The sequence below is a fragment of the Fukomys damarensis genome, unplaced genomic scaffold (assembly GCF_012274545.1).
Source record: "Fukomys damarensis isolate Sample0158 unplaced genomic scaffold, DMR_v1.0_HiC HiC_scaffold_19, whole genome shotgun sequence".
NCBI lineage: Eukaryota > Metazoa > Chordata > Mammalia > Rodentia > Bathyergidae > Fukomys > Fukomys damarensis.
In genome coordinates this window covers 3,118,176-3,133,443 of record NW_022900931.1, presented here as the reverse complement: position 1 = coordinate 3,133,443, position 15,268 = coordinate 3,118,176, and the positions used below count along the sequence as shown (strand labels likewise).

At 50.5% G+C, this 15,268-nt stretch overlaps 1 protein-coding gene across 3 annotated transcripts in view; it reads left to right on the top strand.

Moving 5' to 3' along the window:
• Gramd4 (GRAM domain containing 4) overlaps positions 1–15,268 on the top strand; it is a 52,454-nt gene that overhangs the window by 25,257 nt on the left and 11,929 nt on the right. For all 3 annotated transcript variants that reach the window (XM_010634304.3, XM_010634307.2, XM_010634305.3), the window contains exons 4-9: positions 1,442–1,562; positions 10,127–10,194; positions 12,106–12,238; positions 12,729–12,754; positions 13,008–13,099; positions 14,131–14,222. In XM_010634304.3, coding sequence (XP_010632606.1) covers positions 1,442–1,562; positions 10,127–10,194; positions 12,106–12,238; positions 12,729–12,754; positions 13,008–13,099; positions 14,131–14,222 — 532 coding nt within the window. The remainder of the gene's footprint in view (positions 1–1,441; positions 1,563–10,126; positions 10,195–12,105; positions 12,239–12,728; positions 12,755–13,007; positions 13,100–14,130; positions 14,223–15,268) is intronic.

Genomic DNA, 15,268 nt, shown 5'->3' with positions numbered 1-15,268 from the left:
GGAATGTAGGGATGGGCTCACTCCCTACCCTACAGACATCCACTCTTCCCTCCCTCCTGCCTGGGAGCTGGCTGGACACCATATGAGGCTGTGGCTGGGTGACTGGTGGCCTTGCCGGGCCCTCTCCCCACCAACCTCTGGGCTCCTGGTTGTTCCCCTGTGGGGCAGCGGGTGGGCAGTGTCACAGGCTTTGTGCACAGCCCCTGTGAGGCCTGGGCAGTAGAGAGGGAAAACATAGGTTCCCGAGGCAGGGTCCTGGCTGAGCCTGGGGAGCCTCTGCATGGAACACCCAGCAGCTGTTGCTGGAGGGAGGCGTCCTGCCCCACGGCCGGGGATCAGGGTGGGGAAGTCTGTGAAGGAGGAGAGAGACAGGCAGGTGTGCTGGGGGCTGCTCTGTGTGTGGCCTGGTCACTGGCTGCGAAGGGAACAGGCTCCGTGTCACTGTGGGGGCTGTGTCGTCAACAAGCCCTGTTTCATCTCTGAGGACTTTGGTCTGTGCTTCAACTGCCTTGGCTCCTGGTGGCTCCCACCTGCTCCTGCCCACCTGCCCCCCCAGGCTTAATTCTAACGCCCCTCTCCACCCAGACACCCTGCCCCCTGGCGTTGTGGTTTTTTGTTTGTTTGTTTTGTTTTGGTACCAGGGATCGAACTCAGGACCTTGTGCTTGCAAAGCAGGCAGCAAAACCACTGAGCTAAATCCCCTGGCACTGTGTTTTAACACGTAATAATGGTACATGTTCTGTTACCATGTGTGTGCAGCGTATTTTATTAGTGTATGCTTACTATCTGTATTATTAGCAAATACTTGTGCTATGTACTATTGCTCGTGGATAACTGCACACTGGTGTTCAGTGTCACACCCGGGCATGTGCACATAGCCTGCGCTGACCCAATCAGGGATTCTGGCTGCGGGTTTTGAGCCAGTCGGCTCCTCTGTCGTGTTTTCCTAACACATGTACTGGGTCTTGCAGAGCGTCCTTGTCCCCCTGCAGTGCCTGGGGTTTCTGCCACCCACCAAGCTGTCTCTGTACTGCCATCTCCCATTTCCTCCAGGGCTTGACTCCATTCTCCCCTTCCCGGGGAGACCTTCTGGGGGCACCCCCAACCCTGGACCCTGGGTCACTCTCAGGTTCCTCCACAGCGGGGTGACACTCCCGGAACCAGCCTTGCAGGAGGTGTCCAGTTTGTGGGTGTCCTGCCCTGGTGTCCCGCAGACGGGAAGAGACGCTTGCGTTCTCCTTTGTGCCCAAATCTTCATCCTTGGCCCAGCCATGGAAGGGGCGCCCCAATTAGCAGTTCCTTTCACGGTGTACACCCCAGAGGAGGGGCCGAAGTGGCAGGGGACAGATGGGGATGGGAGTGCGTGTGGCATGGAGTGGAGCCCTCTCCCTCTCTGAGTCAGAGGGGACAGTGTCAGCGTCACTGGCTGTGTCTTCCGCAGAGGAGGAGCTCCGGAAGCTCCGGGAGGAAACAAACTCGGAGATGCTGAGGCAGGAGCTGGACCGGGAACGGCAGCGGCGGATGGAGCTGGAACAGAAGATGCAGGAGGTGCTGAAGGCCAGGTAAGGCACAGAGGCTGTTTGCAGTCCTTACTGTGCTGTTCCTGAGGCTGGGTACTTACAAGGGAGAAGGCTTTGTCCAGCTCGCAGCGCCTCCTGGTGCTGACCTCTGAATCTAGACCTAGCCGTGCAGAAAGAAAGTACAGCCAGGTGGCCCATCCAGCCTGGGTAGACGACCTCTGAGGGGGCGACCGCAAACCTGCATCAGACCCTTGACCTGGCTGCAACCCTCCCTCTGGTCACCACAGACCAGGACACCTTAGGCCCAACACAGAGACCTGGTCACATGCGGTGTCGAAGACTCATTGGTTAGAAGTGCGCGGTCCTCTTTCTGAGCAGTGGGAGTGACACGGTGTTGACGAGGCTCAGCTTGCAGGTGCCGCACGGGGTGAGATTGTCCCACACGTGGCTGCCGTGCCCCTCCCTTTAATCTAACACTGTGCTGGCCTAGCACTGTGCCAAGCCAGCCCATCCCTTGTGTCCCATGCATGGGGACAGCCCCTTACCATACATATTCTGTGCTCTTGTGCAGAAAGTAAAGTCCCTGTCCCCTGGGCTCCTGCTTCCTCCACTTAAGACAGCTGTCAGAGCAAAGCATTACAATTTAAGAGCCCATATGTCTGCTCAGGTCATTGTGCTGGGGACAGTCACCCAGCCAGTGACTGTGCACTATGATTAGAGCTGGACACACAGTGGCCGCTGCACCTGCTGCAGCCACGCGCGTCTGGCCCTCAGCCCTCATGATGCAGCCTGGCTTTGGCAGGAGCTGGCTTTCTAGTGCCCTTGGTGGAGTTGCTCTGGCTGGAACCCTCAGGCTCCTTAGGGAGTATTGTGGTCATCTGCCTAGGAGCAAGGGAGACCCCGCCAGGGCCCAGGGTCTCCTTGGTGCCCTGGACCTGAGTGCCTGTTCCCCAGCAAGTCCCCTTTGATCAGTTGCTCCAGGTATGGACAGTCACGTGCGGCCCCACTCTAGTCTTGAGGATGTGGACGTGGGCCTGGGCCCGGCCCCTCTTCCATGACTGGGGCTCCTGCCTGGGGACTCAGGCCCACCTGTGTCTTCCCCATTCACTGCTCCATGAGACTGCAGCCTACTCAGCCCCAGCCCTGCCCAGCTGCCTGGACAGGAGTCCGGGTCATTTTCCTGTCCTGTGCTGCTACGTGATGTGACAATTACAGGTCACGGCGACAGGTTCCAAGCCTCCAAGTTGTTCACTGCACAGGTGATGTGTGACTGTGTGATGTGGATGGAGCGGAAAGGGCCTTTCCTGTCACCTGGGTCCCAGGACCGGGAGCTCTTGGCTGTGGGAGGGGAGAGGGAAGCTCTGCAGGAGCGTGCAGCTGCTGTAGGACCCACGCCAGAGACACCACCCAAGGCCGGGGCCCAGGCAGCTGAAAGTGGGGTGATGGGATCCTGCAGGTGGACAGAGACTCTGCAGAGAGGGAGAGCCCGGAAAGGCTGTGAGACCATTACAGCTGTGATCAGGATGATGCTGTGCACTGAGGACAGGCAGTGGATGCTATGGTCCAGCAGGGACCCAGGGCTGCTTTGTGTAGTATTTGATAAACAGGTGTGTGAGGTGTGGTCACAAAACACAGTTAATGTTTAAATTTTTAAATATGCGTAACAGTAAAAGACATTGCTGTACAGCCCCACCCATGCAGGCCTCGACAGAGGAACAGCTGCGCAGGCACCTGCAGTTCACCCCACCCCACTGCATGTACCTCTGGCCTCCTGCCTGGGCTGGTACCGGGATTCCTGCCACAGAAGCACAGGGGGTCATAAAGGCCATTGTTTTGAGCTCTAGCCTCGAGTTTGATTTAATTCACACAGTTAAAGATGATAGATTAGTAACTACCACAAATTGTCGTTTTTCTAAGCTGTGCTTGATGTTGTTGTGTTGCTGATTGTATCACTTGGGCTAAGGGGTTTTATGATTGATTTAATCAGTTGTCCTTCCTGGTGTAATGAAAATGGGATTGCCTCAGATTCATGAGAGACTCAAAACCTAAAGACAAGCTATAACAGGAAGATTGAAGTATTAACTCGGGAATTAAATCAAGGACAGTGCCAACAGGAAAAATAGAAATGAGAAGACATTCAAGCAAGGCACAAGCACAAACAAAGGCTGCCCGTTCATCAAAGGCAAATTCTGGAGGAAATGATGTGGAAAAGTCTGATAATCAACCTCCCGGACAGCCTGAACTGATAGCACAGGAAGTAACAAAACAGATCAATGAGGCTCTAAAAAATTCAAAAGAGAAATAATTTCCGAGATATCTACAGAGATGGTGAGCTGAATGAAAGACACGATTAGAGACTCTAGAACAGAAGCAGATTTAAAAAAATACATGAGCTCAGGACCATGATAGAAGCCATGAATGCCCAACATAGAAAGAAATGGAAACCAAAATGCCATGGGATCTATGAAGCAGGTTCAAACAGATATCCAGGAGATTAAAAACTCTATTGAAAGTGTGCATAACAGACTGAGCCAGTCTGAAGACAGGATATCAGATATAGAAGACAGAATGGTGGTCAGCGACCCTGAAAGGAGGGAGTCTCTCTCTCTCTCTCTCTCTCTCTCTCTCTGTCTTTTTTTTTTTTTTGACACCAGGGATCAAACTCAGGTCCTTGTGCTTGCAAGGGAGGTGCCAGAACCACTGAGCTAAATCCCCAGCCCTGAAGGATCTCTTAAAAAAGTAACGAAACATGAGAAATCAATCCAACAGCTCTGAGATAATGTAAAGAAGAATAATATAAGACTGATAGCAGGCCATGAAAAAGCAGGAAAAAGTACAAGTGTTCACAGAATTAATGACCAAAAACTTCCCAAACAGAGCAAAAGAATTTGACATATATATATAAGTGAGGATTATAGGACTCCAAATAGCCATGATCACAAAAAATCTACACCTAGACATGTAATAATCAAGATCTCAGAAACTCAACAGAAGAACGAAATACTAAAAGCAATTAGTAAAAAGAAACAAGTCACGTCAGAATCAGAGCAGACTTTTCAACCCAAACCAAGTAAAGCAGAACCTGGAGTGAAGTATTTCAAGCCCTAAAAGAAAACAACCTCTAACCTAGGTTGATGTATCCTGCAAAATTCTCTTTCAAAATTGATGGGGAAATAAGATACTTCCATGACAAAAGAACACCCGAGAAACTTCATGAATACTAAACCAGCACTCCAAACAATTCTAAATAATATCCTAAAAAAAAAGACAGTGAAGATCACAACTCCATGAGGCTCAATAGAGCAGACCCAGCAGGCAAGGCAAGAAATTCGAGTGAAGGGAAAAACATTTTAAAAAGCCAACGACAGGAAAATAAAATGACGATGATACATCAGTACATATCAGTTACAAACATCAATGTCATTGGCCTCAATTCACCAATCAAAATAAATAGACTGGAAGAATAGATTAAGAAGCAAAATTCAACAATATGCTGTATATAAAAAATGCATCTAGTTCAAAAACTCATAGACTGAAAGTTAAAGGATGGAAAACAGTTCTCCATGTGACAGGAACCTTGGAAAAAGCAGGGTTAGCTATCTTATTTGCAGACAAAGTAAATTCCAAACCAAAACTAATTAAGAGAAATGAAGATCACTACATCCTTGTAAAGGGAATAATCTAAGAGGGAGAGATGACAATCATAAATATATAATGCCCCCAACTACACAAAACAAATATTAAGGGACATGAAAAACCAAATAAGCACTAATGAGCACTAATACAATTGTAATGGGGGATCTCAATACCCTACTGTCACAGATAGACAGATCATCTAAACAAAAAAAATCAACAATGAAATACTAGAACTAAACCAAGCTTTTGAACAAACAGACTTAATAGATGTCTATAGAGTGTTCCACCCCCACAAAATCAGGATATACATTCTTTTCGGCTGCACATGGGTCATTCTCCAAAATAGACTGCATACTAGCTCATAGAACATGTTTAAGTAAATGCAAAAGAGTTGAAGTTATTCCATGTATATTATCACCATAGTGCAATTAAACTAGAGGTCAATAGCAAAGGAAACTACAAGAACCTCACAAACACATGGAAATTGAATAGCACTCTCCTGAACAACCAATGGGTCACAGAGGAAATTAAAGAAGAAATTAGACAGTATTTACAACTTAATGATAAGGCCAATACAACATACAGCTGTGGGATACAATGAAAGCAGTTCTATGAGGGAAATTCATAGCAGTGAATGCTCACACTAGGAAAACAGAGCAAGGTCAAATAAACAACCTAATGCTGAATCTTAAGCTTCTAGAAAAAGAAGAGCAAACAAACCGAAAGCTCTTACAAGGGAGGAAATAATAAAGATCAGAGCAGAAGTCAATGCAATGGAGACTAAGAGAATGATACAAAAAAATGAATGGATAGAAGAGTTGATTTTTTGAAAGAATAAGTAAAATTGATAAACCTTTAGCCAACCTTATCAAAAAAAGAAAAAGAAAGAAAGAAAAGGCTCATATCCATGCAGTTAGGAATGAAAAAGGTGAAGTCACAGCAGATCCAGGAGAAATCCAGAGGATCATCAATACCTATTTCGAGAACCTGTAAAATGGAAAATACAGAAGAAATGGACATATTTCTAGATACATATGAATTACTGAAGTTGAATGAAGACATAAAAATTCTAAACACCTCAATTACAATTAATGAAATTGAAAATGTAATTAAAAATTTACCAACAAAGAAAAGCTCAGGTTCTGATGGCTTCACTGCTGAATTTTGCAAAACATTTAGTGAAGAACTACTTCCACTACTTTTGAAACTTTTCAGTGAAATTCAAAGCGAAGTGATACTTCTAAATTCATTCCTAGAAGCAAGTGTTACTTTGATTCCAAAACCAGGGAAAGACCCAACCAAGAAAAAGAACTACAGACCAATCTCACTAGTGAACATAGATGCAAAAATCCTCAATAAGATACTGGCTAACAGAATACAAGAAGATCATACACCCTGACCAAGTTGGATTTATCCCAGGGATGCAAGGACGGCTCAACATACATAAATCAATAAATGTAATACACACTATATTAACAGAGTCAGAAACATAAACCGTATGACCATTTCAATAGATGCAGGAAAACGCATTCGACAAAATTTAACACCCATTCATGATAACCCTGCTAGGGGCTGGAAATTTAGCTTAGTGGTTCTGCTGCCCGCCTCACAAGCATAAGGTCCAGAGTTCAATCCCCAGTACTGCCCCCCAAATTAAAATAAATAAAAACCCTGCTGAAAATAGATGGTCTTTATCTCAACTTGATAAAGGCTACCTATGAAAAACCAACAGCCAATTTCATACTAAATGGTCAAAAACTGAAAACCTTTATACTAAATCAGGAACAAGACAAGGATGTCCACTGTCACCACTTCCTGTTCAATATAGTTTTGGAAACATTAGCCACAGCAATTAGACAAGAAAAAGAAAAAAAAGCAATAAAGATAGGAAAGGAAGTTTAACAGTCATTATTTGCTGATGATATGATACTCTACATCGAAGACCCAGAAAACTCCACCAAAAGGCTTCTAGAGTTAATTGAAAGATTCAGTAGAGTAGCTGGATACAGGGTCAACACTCAAAAATCAATAGCCTTCTTGTACACAGATAACAGAATCACTGAGAGAGAAATTAAGCGAAACAATCCCTTTCACAGTAGCATCCAAAAAAAATGAAATATCTAGGAATCAATCTAATGAAGAAAGCAAAAAACATCTACATTAAGAACTACAGCACTCTGAAAAAAAGAGCTTAAGAGGATATAAGAAAATGGAAAAACATCCCTTGTTCCTGAATAGGAAGAACCAATATAGTGAAAGTAGCCATATTTCCAGAACTGCTATACAGATTCAGTGCAATTCTGATTTAAATCCCAATAGTATATTTCTCAGAACTAGAGAAAACAATCCAAAAATTCATTTGGAACCAGAAGAGACCTAGAATAGCAAAAGCAATGCTAGGCAGCAGAGACATGACGGGGGTATCACAATACCCAACTTGAAACTATACTACAAAGCCACTGTAGCCGGGAATTTAGCTCAGTGGTTCTGCTGCCTGCCTTGCAAGCGCAAGGACCAGAGTTCAATCCCGTACCAAAAATAAAAAAAAAAAAAAAAAAAAAAAAAAATCAAAGCCACTGTGATAAAAACAGCATGGTACTGGCAAAGAAAAAGATCTGAGGATCAGTGGAATCGATTAGAAGATGGAGAAACAACTCCAGACATACTCAGCTATCTCATCTTTGACAATGGAGCCGACCATCCTCATTGGAGAAAAGATGGCCTCTTTAATAAATGGTGCTGAAAAAACTGGATTTCAACTTGCCAGAGATGAAAACTGGACCCCTATCTTTCACCATGCACTAAACTAAAATCCAAGTGGATTAAAGATCTAAATATTAAAACAGAAACACTAAATTTACTGTGAGATAAGTTAGGCAGAACTCTTGAAGACATTGGCATATTAAAAGACTTTATGAAGAAATCTTCAGTAGCAAGGGAATAAGCACAAAGAATCAAAACTGCAATGTCATCTTTTTAAAAAGCTTCTGCACTGCAAGAGAAACCAATAGAGCTAAGAGACCACCTACAATGTGGGGAAACATTTTTTACCAGCTATTCCTCAGACAAAGGTCTACTATTTAGAATATATAAAGAGCTGGGTGTGGTGGCGCATGCCTGTAATCCCAGCACTTGGGAGGCTGAGGCAGGAGGGTCGCCATGAGTTCAAGACCAGCCTGGGCTACATAGTGAGTTCCAGGTCAGTCTCAACTACATAGTGAGACCCTGTCTTAAAAAACAAAAAACAAATCCCCCAAATTATATATATAAAACTAAAAAAAATCAGACCCCCCCAAATTTATAAACTCAGTTCAAAAATAGGCATCTGAAATGAACAGACATTTCTCAAATAAAGAAGTTAAAGTAGCAAATAAACATATGAAAAAATGTTCAACATCACTGGTCATTCAAGAGATGCAGATGAAAACACTGAAATACCACCTCAAGAATGGCTGCTATCATGAAATCAACCAATAACAAATTCTGGGAGGGGTTTGTGGGGAGAAAGGAACCCTTCTGCATTGTTGGTGGGAGTGCAGACTGGTGCAACCACTGTGGAAATCAATATGGAGATACCTCAAACAACCAGGATTAGAAGTGCCTTTTGACCCAGCTATTCCTCTGCTGGGTATCTTCCCCAAAGAATTCATAGAATCATACCACGGTGATATATACTCACCCATGTTTATAGCGGCACAGTTTGTAATAGCTAAAACTTGGAAACAGCCCAATTGCCCATCAACTGGAGACTGGCTAAAGAGGATGTGGTTTTGTTTTTAATAAAATGGAGTACTACTCAGCCATAAAGACGAGAAACCAGAGACATAGCTAAGCGGATGCACATTGAGGACTTACTCTTACGTGAAATTAATCGGACACACATGGAAATACCGAATAGTTTCTCTGGTGTGATGAACTAAAAGTGTAAATAAGAATCAAAATGTGTAATTGATATTGTGTCACAGGAGAAATGTCTAAAGGTATAGGGGAAGTGGGAGGGGTAGGGGAACTCTAAGAAGGGAAAAAAAGAGAAAAGGAAAAAATGGAAACAAAGTCTCTGCAAATAGGGAAGGGTGGAGGGGATGAAGGGAGGGCAGGGGGATGGGGAAAAATAGGAACCAAGGCACATCATGGAAAGGTACGAGATTCCAATGATGAGCGTAACTGCATTGTATACCTAAAATTGCCAATAAAGAAAAGAGGGAAAAAAAGACATTGCCATGACTCCCCCTGAAAACTTTCCCCTTGTTTTGAGCACACTCATCCTATCATCCTTGCCACTTTCTGCAACAGCTCTGGAGCCCTCTTTCTTGAGGGTCTAAACTTGCACTATTATGAGCGTACTTTCCCGCTGGATGGTGCTCGGCAGCAATAATCCCTGTAGTTTTAATCACACCTTGTAAATACACACCTTCTTTCTTTCCTTTCTCTTTCTTTCTTTCTTTCTTTCTTTCTTTCTTTCTTTCTTTCTTTCTTTCTTTCTTTCTTTCTTTCCTTCCTTCCTTCCTTCCTTCCTTCCTTCCTTCCTTCCTTCTTTCCTTCTTTCCTTCTTTCCTTCTTTCCTTCTTTCTTCTTTCTTTTCCTGACTCTGGGGATCGAACTCAGGACCTTGTGCTTGCCAGGCAGGCATGGTGCCACTGAGCTACATCCCTGGCCCTGCATACTTTTCTTGTTTAGCCGTTTTATGTTGGAGTGCAGTATCATTGCATTAGCAGAGCTGTTTATTCTGTGTTGAAATTAACAGGAAAGAAAGGAGTTGTGCATTTGTGCACTGTGTTTACTGATTACTGAGACACGGAACCTGTGCTGGCCACAGGTGTGGTTTCGTGCCTCCTGATCACTGTCGTCCCGGCCTGGGAGCATTCTGGATTCCCTGAGCCGGTGGATTTCACACGATTCCTGCACTTGGTTGCTGCACTGTGCATGGCAGTTTGCACTGACAGACGTCTTGCCTCTTCCCTCTTTCTAAGAGCCGAGGAGCAGACTGCACAGGTCCAGCAGCCGCCAAAGGGGCAGAGCCAGGCCGGCAATGGAGCAGGTAGGCCAGTGGGTGCAGTGGGCACCGCTTCTGTCCTGAGTCCCTCTTGCATCTGGGATCCTCTTTCCATTAGAACTGGCTCAGCATCTGTCCCTGCGAGCTGGTGGTCATTGCGGCCAACACAAATCGCTGGATGAGCCGATGACGCCTGCTCACAGGAGTGCGCGGGCCCTGCTCTCTGAGCCTGCCATCCTAGTGAGGGAGTGTGTGGGCAGAGGGCCGTGGTGTGCTGGTCCCCAGATCCCACGGAGGGGACACAGCTCTTTCCTCTCCCCCTGCTCCCATCCCACCCTGCTCTGCACCCTTCCTACTCTAAACCCTACACGGCTGTCCCTCAGAAGATGGGGTGTCCACCACCCCTCACCGCATGCCGACCCTTCCTGACGCCCTGCTTTCCTGCGCTGGTGAGCAGGATGAGACCAGGTCTGAAGTCCTTGGTCTCAGTCTTGGGGACCACAAAGAGGAAGCCCAGGAGGGAGGTGCCTCTGAGGGGTGCTCGCAGTTCTGGGCCTAGCCCTTCCAGAGAGAAAGGTGGTGCACCCCTTCCCCGGGACCCCAGCTAGAGCCATGCAGGCCAGCACTGGACAGATTTGGCTCCTGAATCCCCTGAATGATGGCCTTCTGGGGCCCCTGGGCCCTACAGCAAGTGGCCCAGCCTTAGATATAAAGTCCTTGGCTTGTTGTCTTGGCCACCAAGCCAGGAGCAGCACGAGACTTCCAAGGTCCCTGACGCTTGGTGATGGTGAGGACTGAGGTGCATGGGTGGAAAGACACAGCCGTGGGGTCTCCTTGCCTGTCATGGGCCATGGTGGGAGAGGTGCTGCTCCCAACGGTAGATTTTGGGGAGCACAGCGTCCACCCCCATGGTGGAGTCAGGTGGGGGCTGGTGTTGGGGATAAAGATCTATTGGGGCTTCATATTTTCCTCAGGGATTGGCCCTGAGGGGCCCAGCAGAAAGAGCCCCGGGGTCCTGGTTAGGGGAAGAGGGGGCTTGGCCTCACACTGGCGGGATGAGCCCCAGTCCTGGTTCTGGGGTCAGCAAACCACCCCCATCTGGCTTGACACATTTAAATTGCTGTTTACACTTTCAAATGGCGGGGGGTGGTGGGAAGGAAGATTCTGGACAAGTGAGCCTCGAAGAGCCTGAATTCCCAGGGTCCCTCGGTGGTGCCCTGGGAACTGGCCCTGCCCTCCACTCCTTGCCCCCTCCACCCCGTTCCCCTGACTGGGGGCACAAACCTCAGCCCTGCTGGCCTGGCCTCTCACTTCTGTCCCGAGCCCCAGGCAGCTGGGTCTCCGTTGCCCGTTGCCCACCCGCCCTGAGCCCACAGCACACCTGGTTGGGGCTGCTTTTAATGGACACGCAATGTCTGTGCGTGCTGGCTGCCCTTGGCTGTCTGGCGGCCACCTGCCCACCTTCCCACTCCCCGGAGTTATGGTGGGACAGCGCCCCCTGCAGTCTGCCCGAGCCTGCTTTCTGAGAGACGGTCTGCTGGGCGTCATGGTGCTCGGGCTGGCATCCGCTCTGTGGGCCACCCTGTGAGGCCGTAGCTGTTGGTGAATGGAGTGTAGCACCCCACCCCAACCCCAGCATGTGAACAGGCCAGCCTCGGGGTCTCAGGGGTGGGCTGTGAGCTCACCTAGCACTTCAGACCCAGCACAGGGGAGGGCAGTTGGCCAGGGCAGGTGGGGGGCGGCTGGAGAAGCCCAGACCCGCAGATGGTGGGCCCCGGGTGTGGGTAGAAGACCCCCATGGCAGTGTTTGTGGCAGGGCTGCCCTGGTCTGCACTTGCACCTCCTGGGGTCTTTGTAGACCCTCCTGGCAGGACCCCTTCTAGGCCTTGCTGTGAGACCCCCCAACCCAGAGCCCAGACCCAGAGCAGTGAGCCTCCTCCCACTGTGGCCTCACAGACCGCCGCAGCCAGGGACTGTCCTCCCGCGCACAGAAGTGGTTCTATGAGAGGTTCGGGGAGTACCTGGAGGATTTCCGCTTTCAGCCCGAGGAGAACACCGTGGAGACCGAGGAGCCCCTTAGTGCCCGCAGGTAGGGTGCCAGTGTGGGGACAGCCGGAGGGGGGGCGTCGGAGCCTGGGCCCTGCATCATGGTCAGGCGATGGGCAGTGATGCTGAATCGTAGCTGCCGCTGGCCCCTGGAGGCCCCCAGCCGGTCCTTCCCCCCATGCTGGTCTCACGCTGTGTGACAGGTGTTGCCCAGGGCCCACGTGCAGGGCACAGGGTGGCTGCCTGAGTGGTTCACATGCCCGGGCCCTGGGGCCCCTGAGAAGCCAGATCTGCAAAGCCCCTACCCTGGAGGGGATGTGGCCGGTGACAGGCAGACTCTTGTTACAGCGGTGCCTGCCTTCCTGACCTAGGAAGCAGTGGCGGGCACTCCTGTACCGCGCTGCCCCCGAGTGTGGTGGCCCAGGCGTCCAAGGCTCCTGGGCATTTAGTGCCCTCCTGTGCTTGTGTGCAGGGGCGTGGGTCGGGGGCCCAGGGCCTGGGTGAACTAACGCGATCCACCTCTCTCCTCTCAGGTTAACAGAGAACATGAGGCGGCTGAGTAAGTGCGGCCCCCTGGCCGGTGCGGGTGGTGGGGGACAGAGCCCACCCTGGCCGCCCCAGCGTTTGGGTGAAGAGTGATGCTTTTCTCCCATACTTCCCAGGCCCCAAGGAATCCCAACACGCCCCTCCGTCTTTGCCCCCTGCCCTTTTTCCTGCCCCCCATGGGCCTGGGCATGGGGGGCAGGTGGTTTCCCCCCGGGTGACTCGTAGGGTTGTGCTGCGCTGACCACTGCAGTCTGCTCCATTCCCAGAGCGCGGGGCCAAGCCTGTCACTAACTTCGTGAGGGACCTTTCCGCCTTATCCGACTGGTACTCTGTCTACACCTCTGCCATTGCCTTCACAGTGAGTGGCTCCCTGAGGGTGGGATGACCGTGCCACCCTTTGCTGTATCCCCCAGGTGGGCAGGGCCGGGGTTCCTCTCTTTTATAAAGAGAATGGAGGTCAGAGGGTCACATCAGAGGCGAGTGTGGCCCAGGACCCCAGGACGAGAGGGATGTGGCCCCTCCGGCCCTGCACGGCCCGGGCTGTGACCTCAGGCCCCTGGCGTGCTTGCCGTTGGCTTGCCGGATCCGGTGCACAATGCCTGTCCTCTGACCTGAGACTAGGGCCAGAGAGGCGCCCAGAGGGCACATGGTGGTGTAGGGGACCCAGCGTGGCTTCTCTGAGCCGTGGTCTGGGAGAGATGAGGGGACGTGGGCTTGGCATCGTTGGGGGCCCTGCCCGCCTGCCCCACACAGGGGAGACCCTCCTGTCTGTCTCGGTGCCCTCCAGCGTGAGAAGGGCCTTGGGGAAGGCCTAGTCTGAGTGCCCAGAGCTAGCTCTGCCCTGCCGAGTGGGCCCTTGTCTGGGTGGCCCTGAAAGGCTAGTGGCTGTCCAGGCCTCGGTGTGCACCTCGGAAGTGGCACTTGGCATCCTCACCGGTGAAGCTTTGGGGGTGCGGGGCCTTCACAGCTGCTCTGCTCTGAGGCCTCCCTGGGGCCCACACACACCACCCCACCTGTGCCTTGGCCCTAAAGAGATGAGCCCCTTGGTTCTGACCCTCCTCCCAGCTGCCAGCTGAACTCAGTTCCATTCTCGCCCCTGCTCCGTGCCCCTGGGTCTGTCACTGTCCAGGGTGTGGGTGTCACGGGGCCTGGGCCTGCTGTCCTCTTCTGTCCGGTGGCTCACGCTTGGCACACTGAGCGGCCGCCTCCTGCCACCAGCCCCAGGTGTGCCTCCCTCTTCACCCCCAGTGCAGCCCCTCTCCCGGCCCCTCGGCTGCCTCAGGGACCCCGTGTCCCCCACCCCACCCCGCTGACTGCTGCCAGATGGTTGGGGACTGGGAGGGAAGCACCTGTCTCAGCTGGGCTGCCTGACGTGCCCCTCTCCCCCAGGTGTACATGAATGCTGTGTGGCACGGCTGGGCCATCCCCATGTTTCTGTTTCTGGCGATTCTGAGACTGTCCCTCAATTACCTCATTGCCAGGTAGGTGAGCCAAGTTGGGTGGCTCTGCTGTGCTGTTGTCCTGCCTCACGCACCGTTGTGATGCGGAGTGTGCCACACGCTGGCATCTGGGGGTGGGCAGAGGCTCCCCAGTGGACCACGGAACCCACCGTGGATCACCCCTCCCTGTCACTTTGCCCTAGGGTGGGTTGGTGAGGCCACAGGGCTCTGTGCTCTTGACTTGCCAGCTGTTTATTGTTGTGAGAAGAAAGTGAGGAGCAAGGGCTGGAATTTGGGGTGAGCATCAGTGGCACCCACACGGCGCACCTGTGCAGCGGGCGTTTTACAGGGAGCACGCTAACCCCGCTGAGCCTGGGCTGGGCCTCATGGCCTCCACGGCTTCTGTGAGCTCCCTAGGGGACCCTCAGTGCCAGCCTCAGCCCCACGAAGGATCACACTTCGTACACCAGGCTTCAGCGTCTTTCTGTGCCCGGATCCGTGTAGGTTTGTAGAGACGAAAACATTGAAAGATGAGGGGTGATTAAAATATGCAGTCAGTGCTTCCATTTAGAGAAATACTGATTACAGTAAAAGGCGCATTGCCACGAGTCCCCCTGAGACCCACGCCTGCCCTGTTCCTCTGCCTTCTCTGGAGCAGTTCTGGAGGTGCTGTGTCCTCAGAGTCTTCCCGGGGTGGGTCAGAAACATGGCGAGCGCTGCTGTGAGGTGCTGTCATTACCCCGCGTCCCACCCCACTCGTGCCCTGGTCTGGCACCATGTGAGTGCTCACTCTTCTGGCTCGAACCCACGAGCCAGAAGGACCCTGAAAGGGCAGTGTTTTGAGTCAACTCAGGACATCGAGGCAGCCACCATAGGGCAACTAAAGACACTGAAAAGAGGACTCCCAGAATCGCTTCAGAAAGTGAAAAGAAGGTTGGGGATGAGTCTTTTCGAAGCCAGGGGAGGATTCTGAGGGCGGCTCATGGCAGTGTCTTTTATTGTAATAAATTTTTAAAAATTAAACATTCACTATTTTCAAGCATACGATATACTTTTTTTTTTTCGTGGTGCTGAGGGCTTTGAACCTA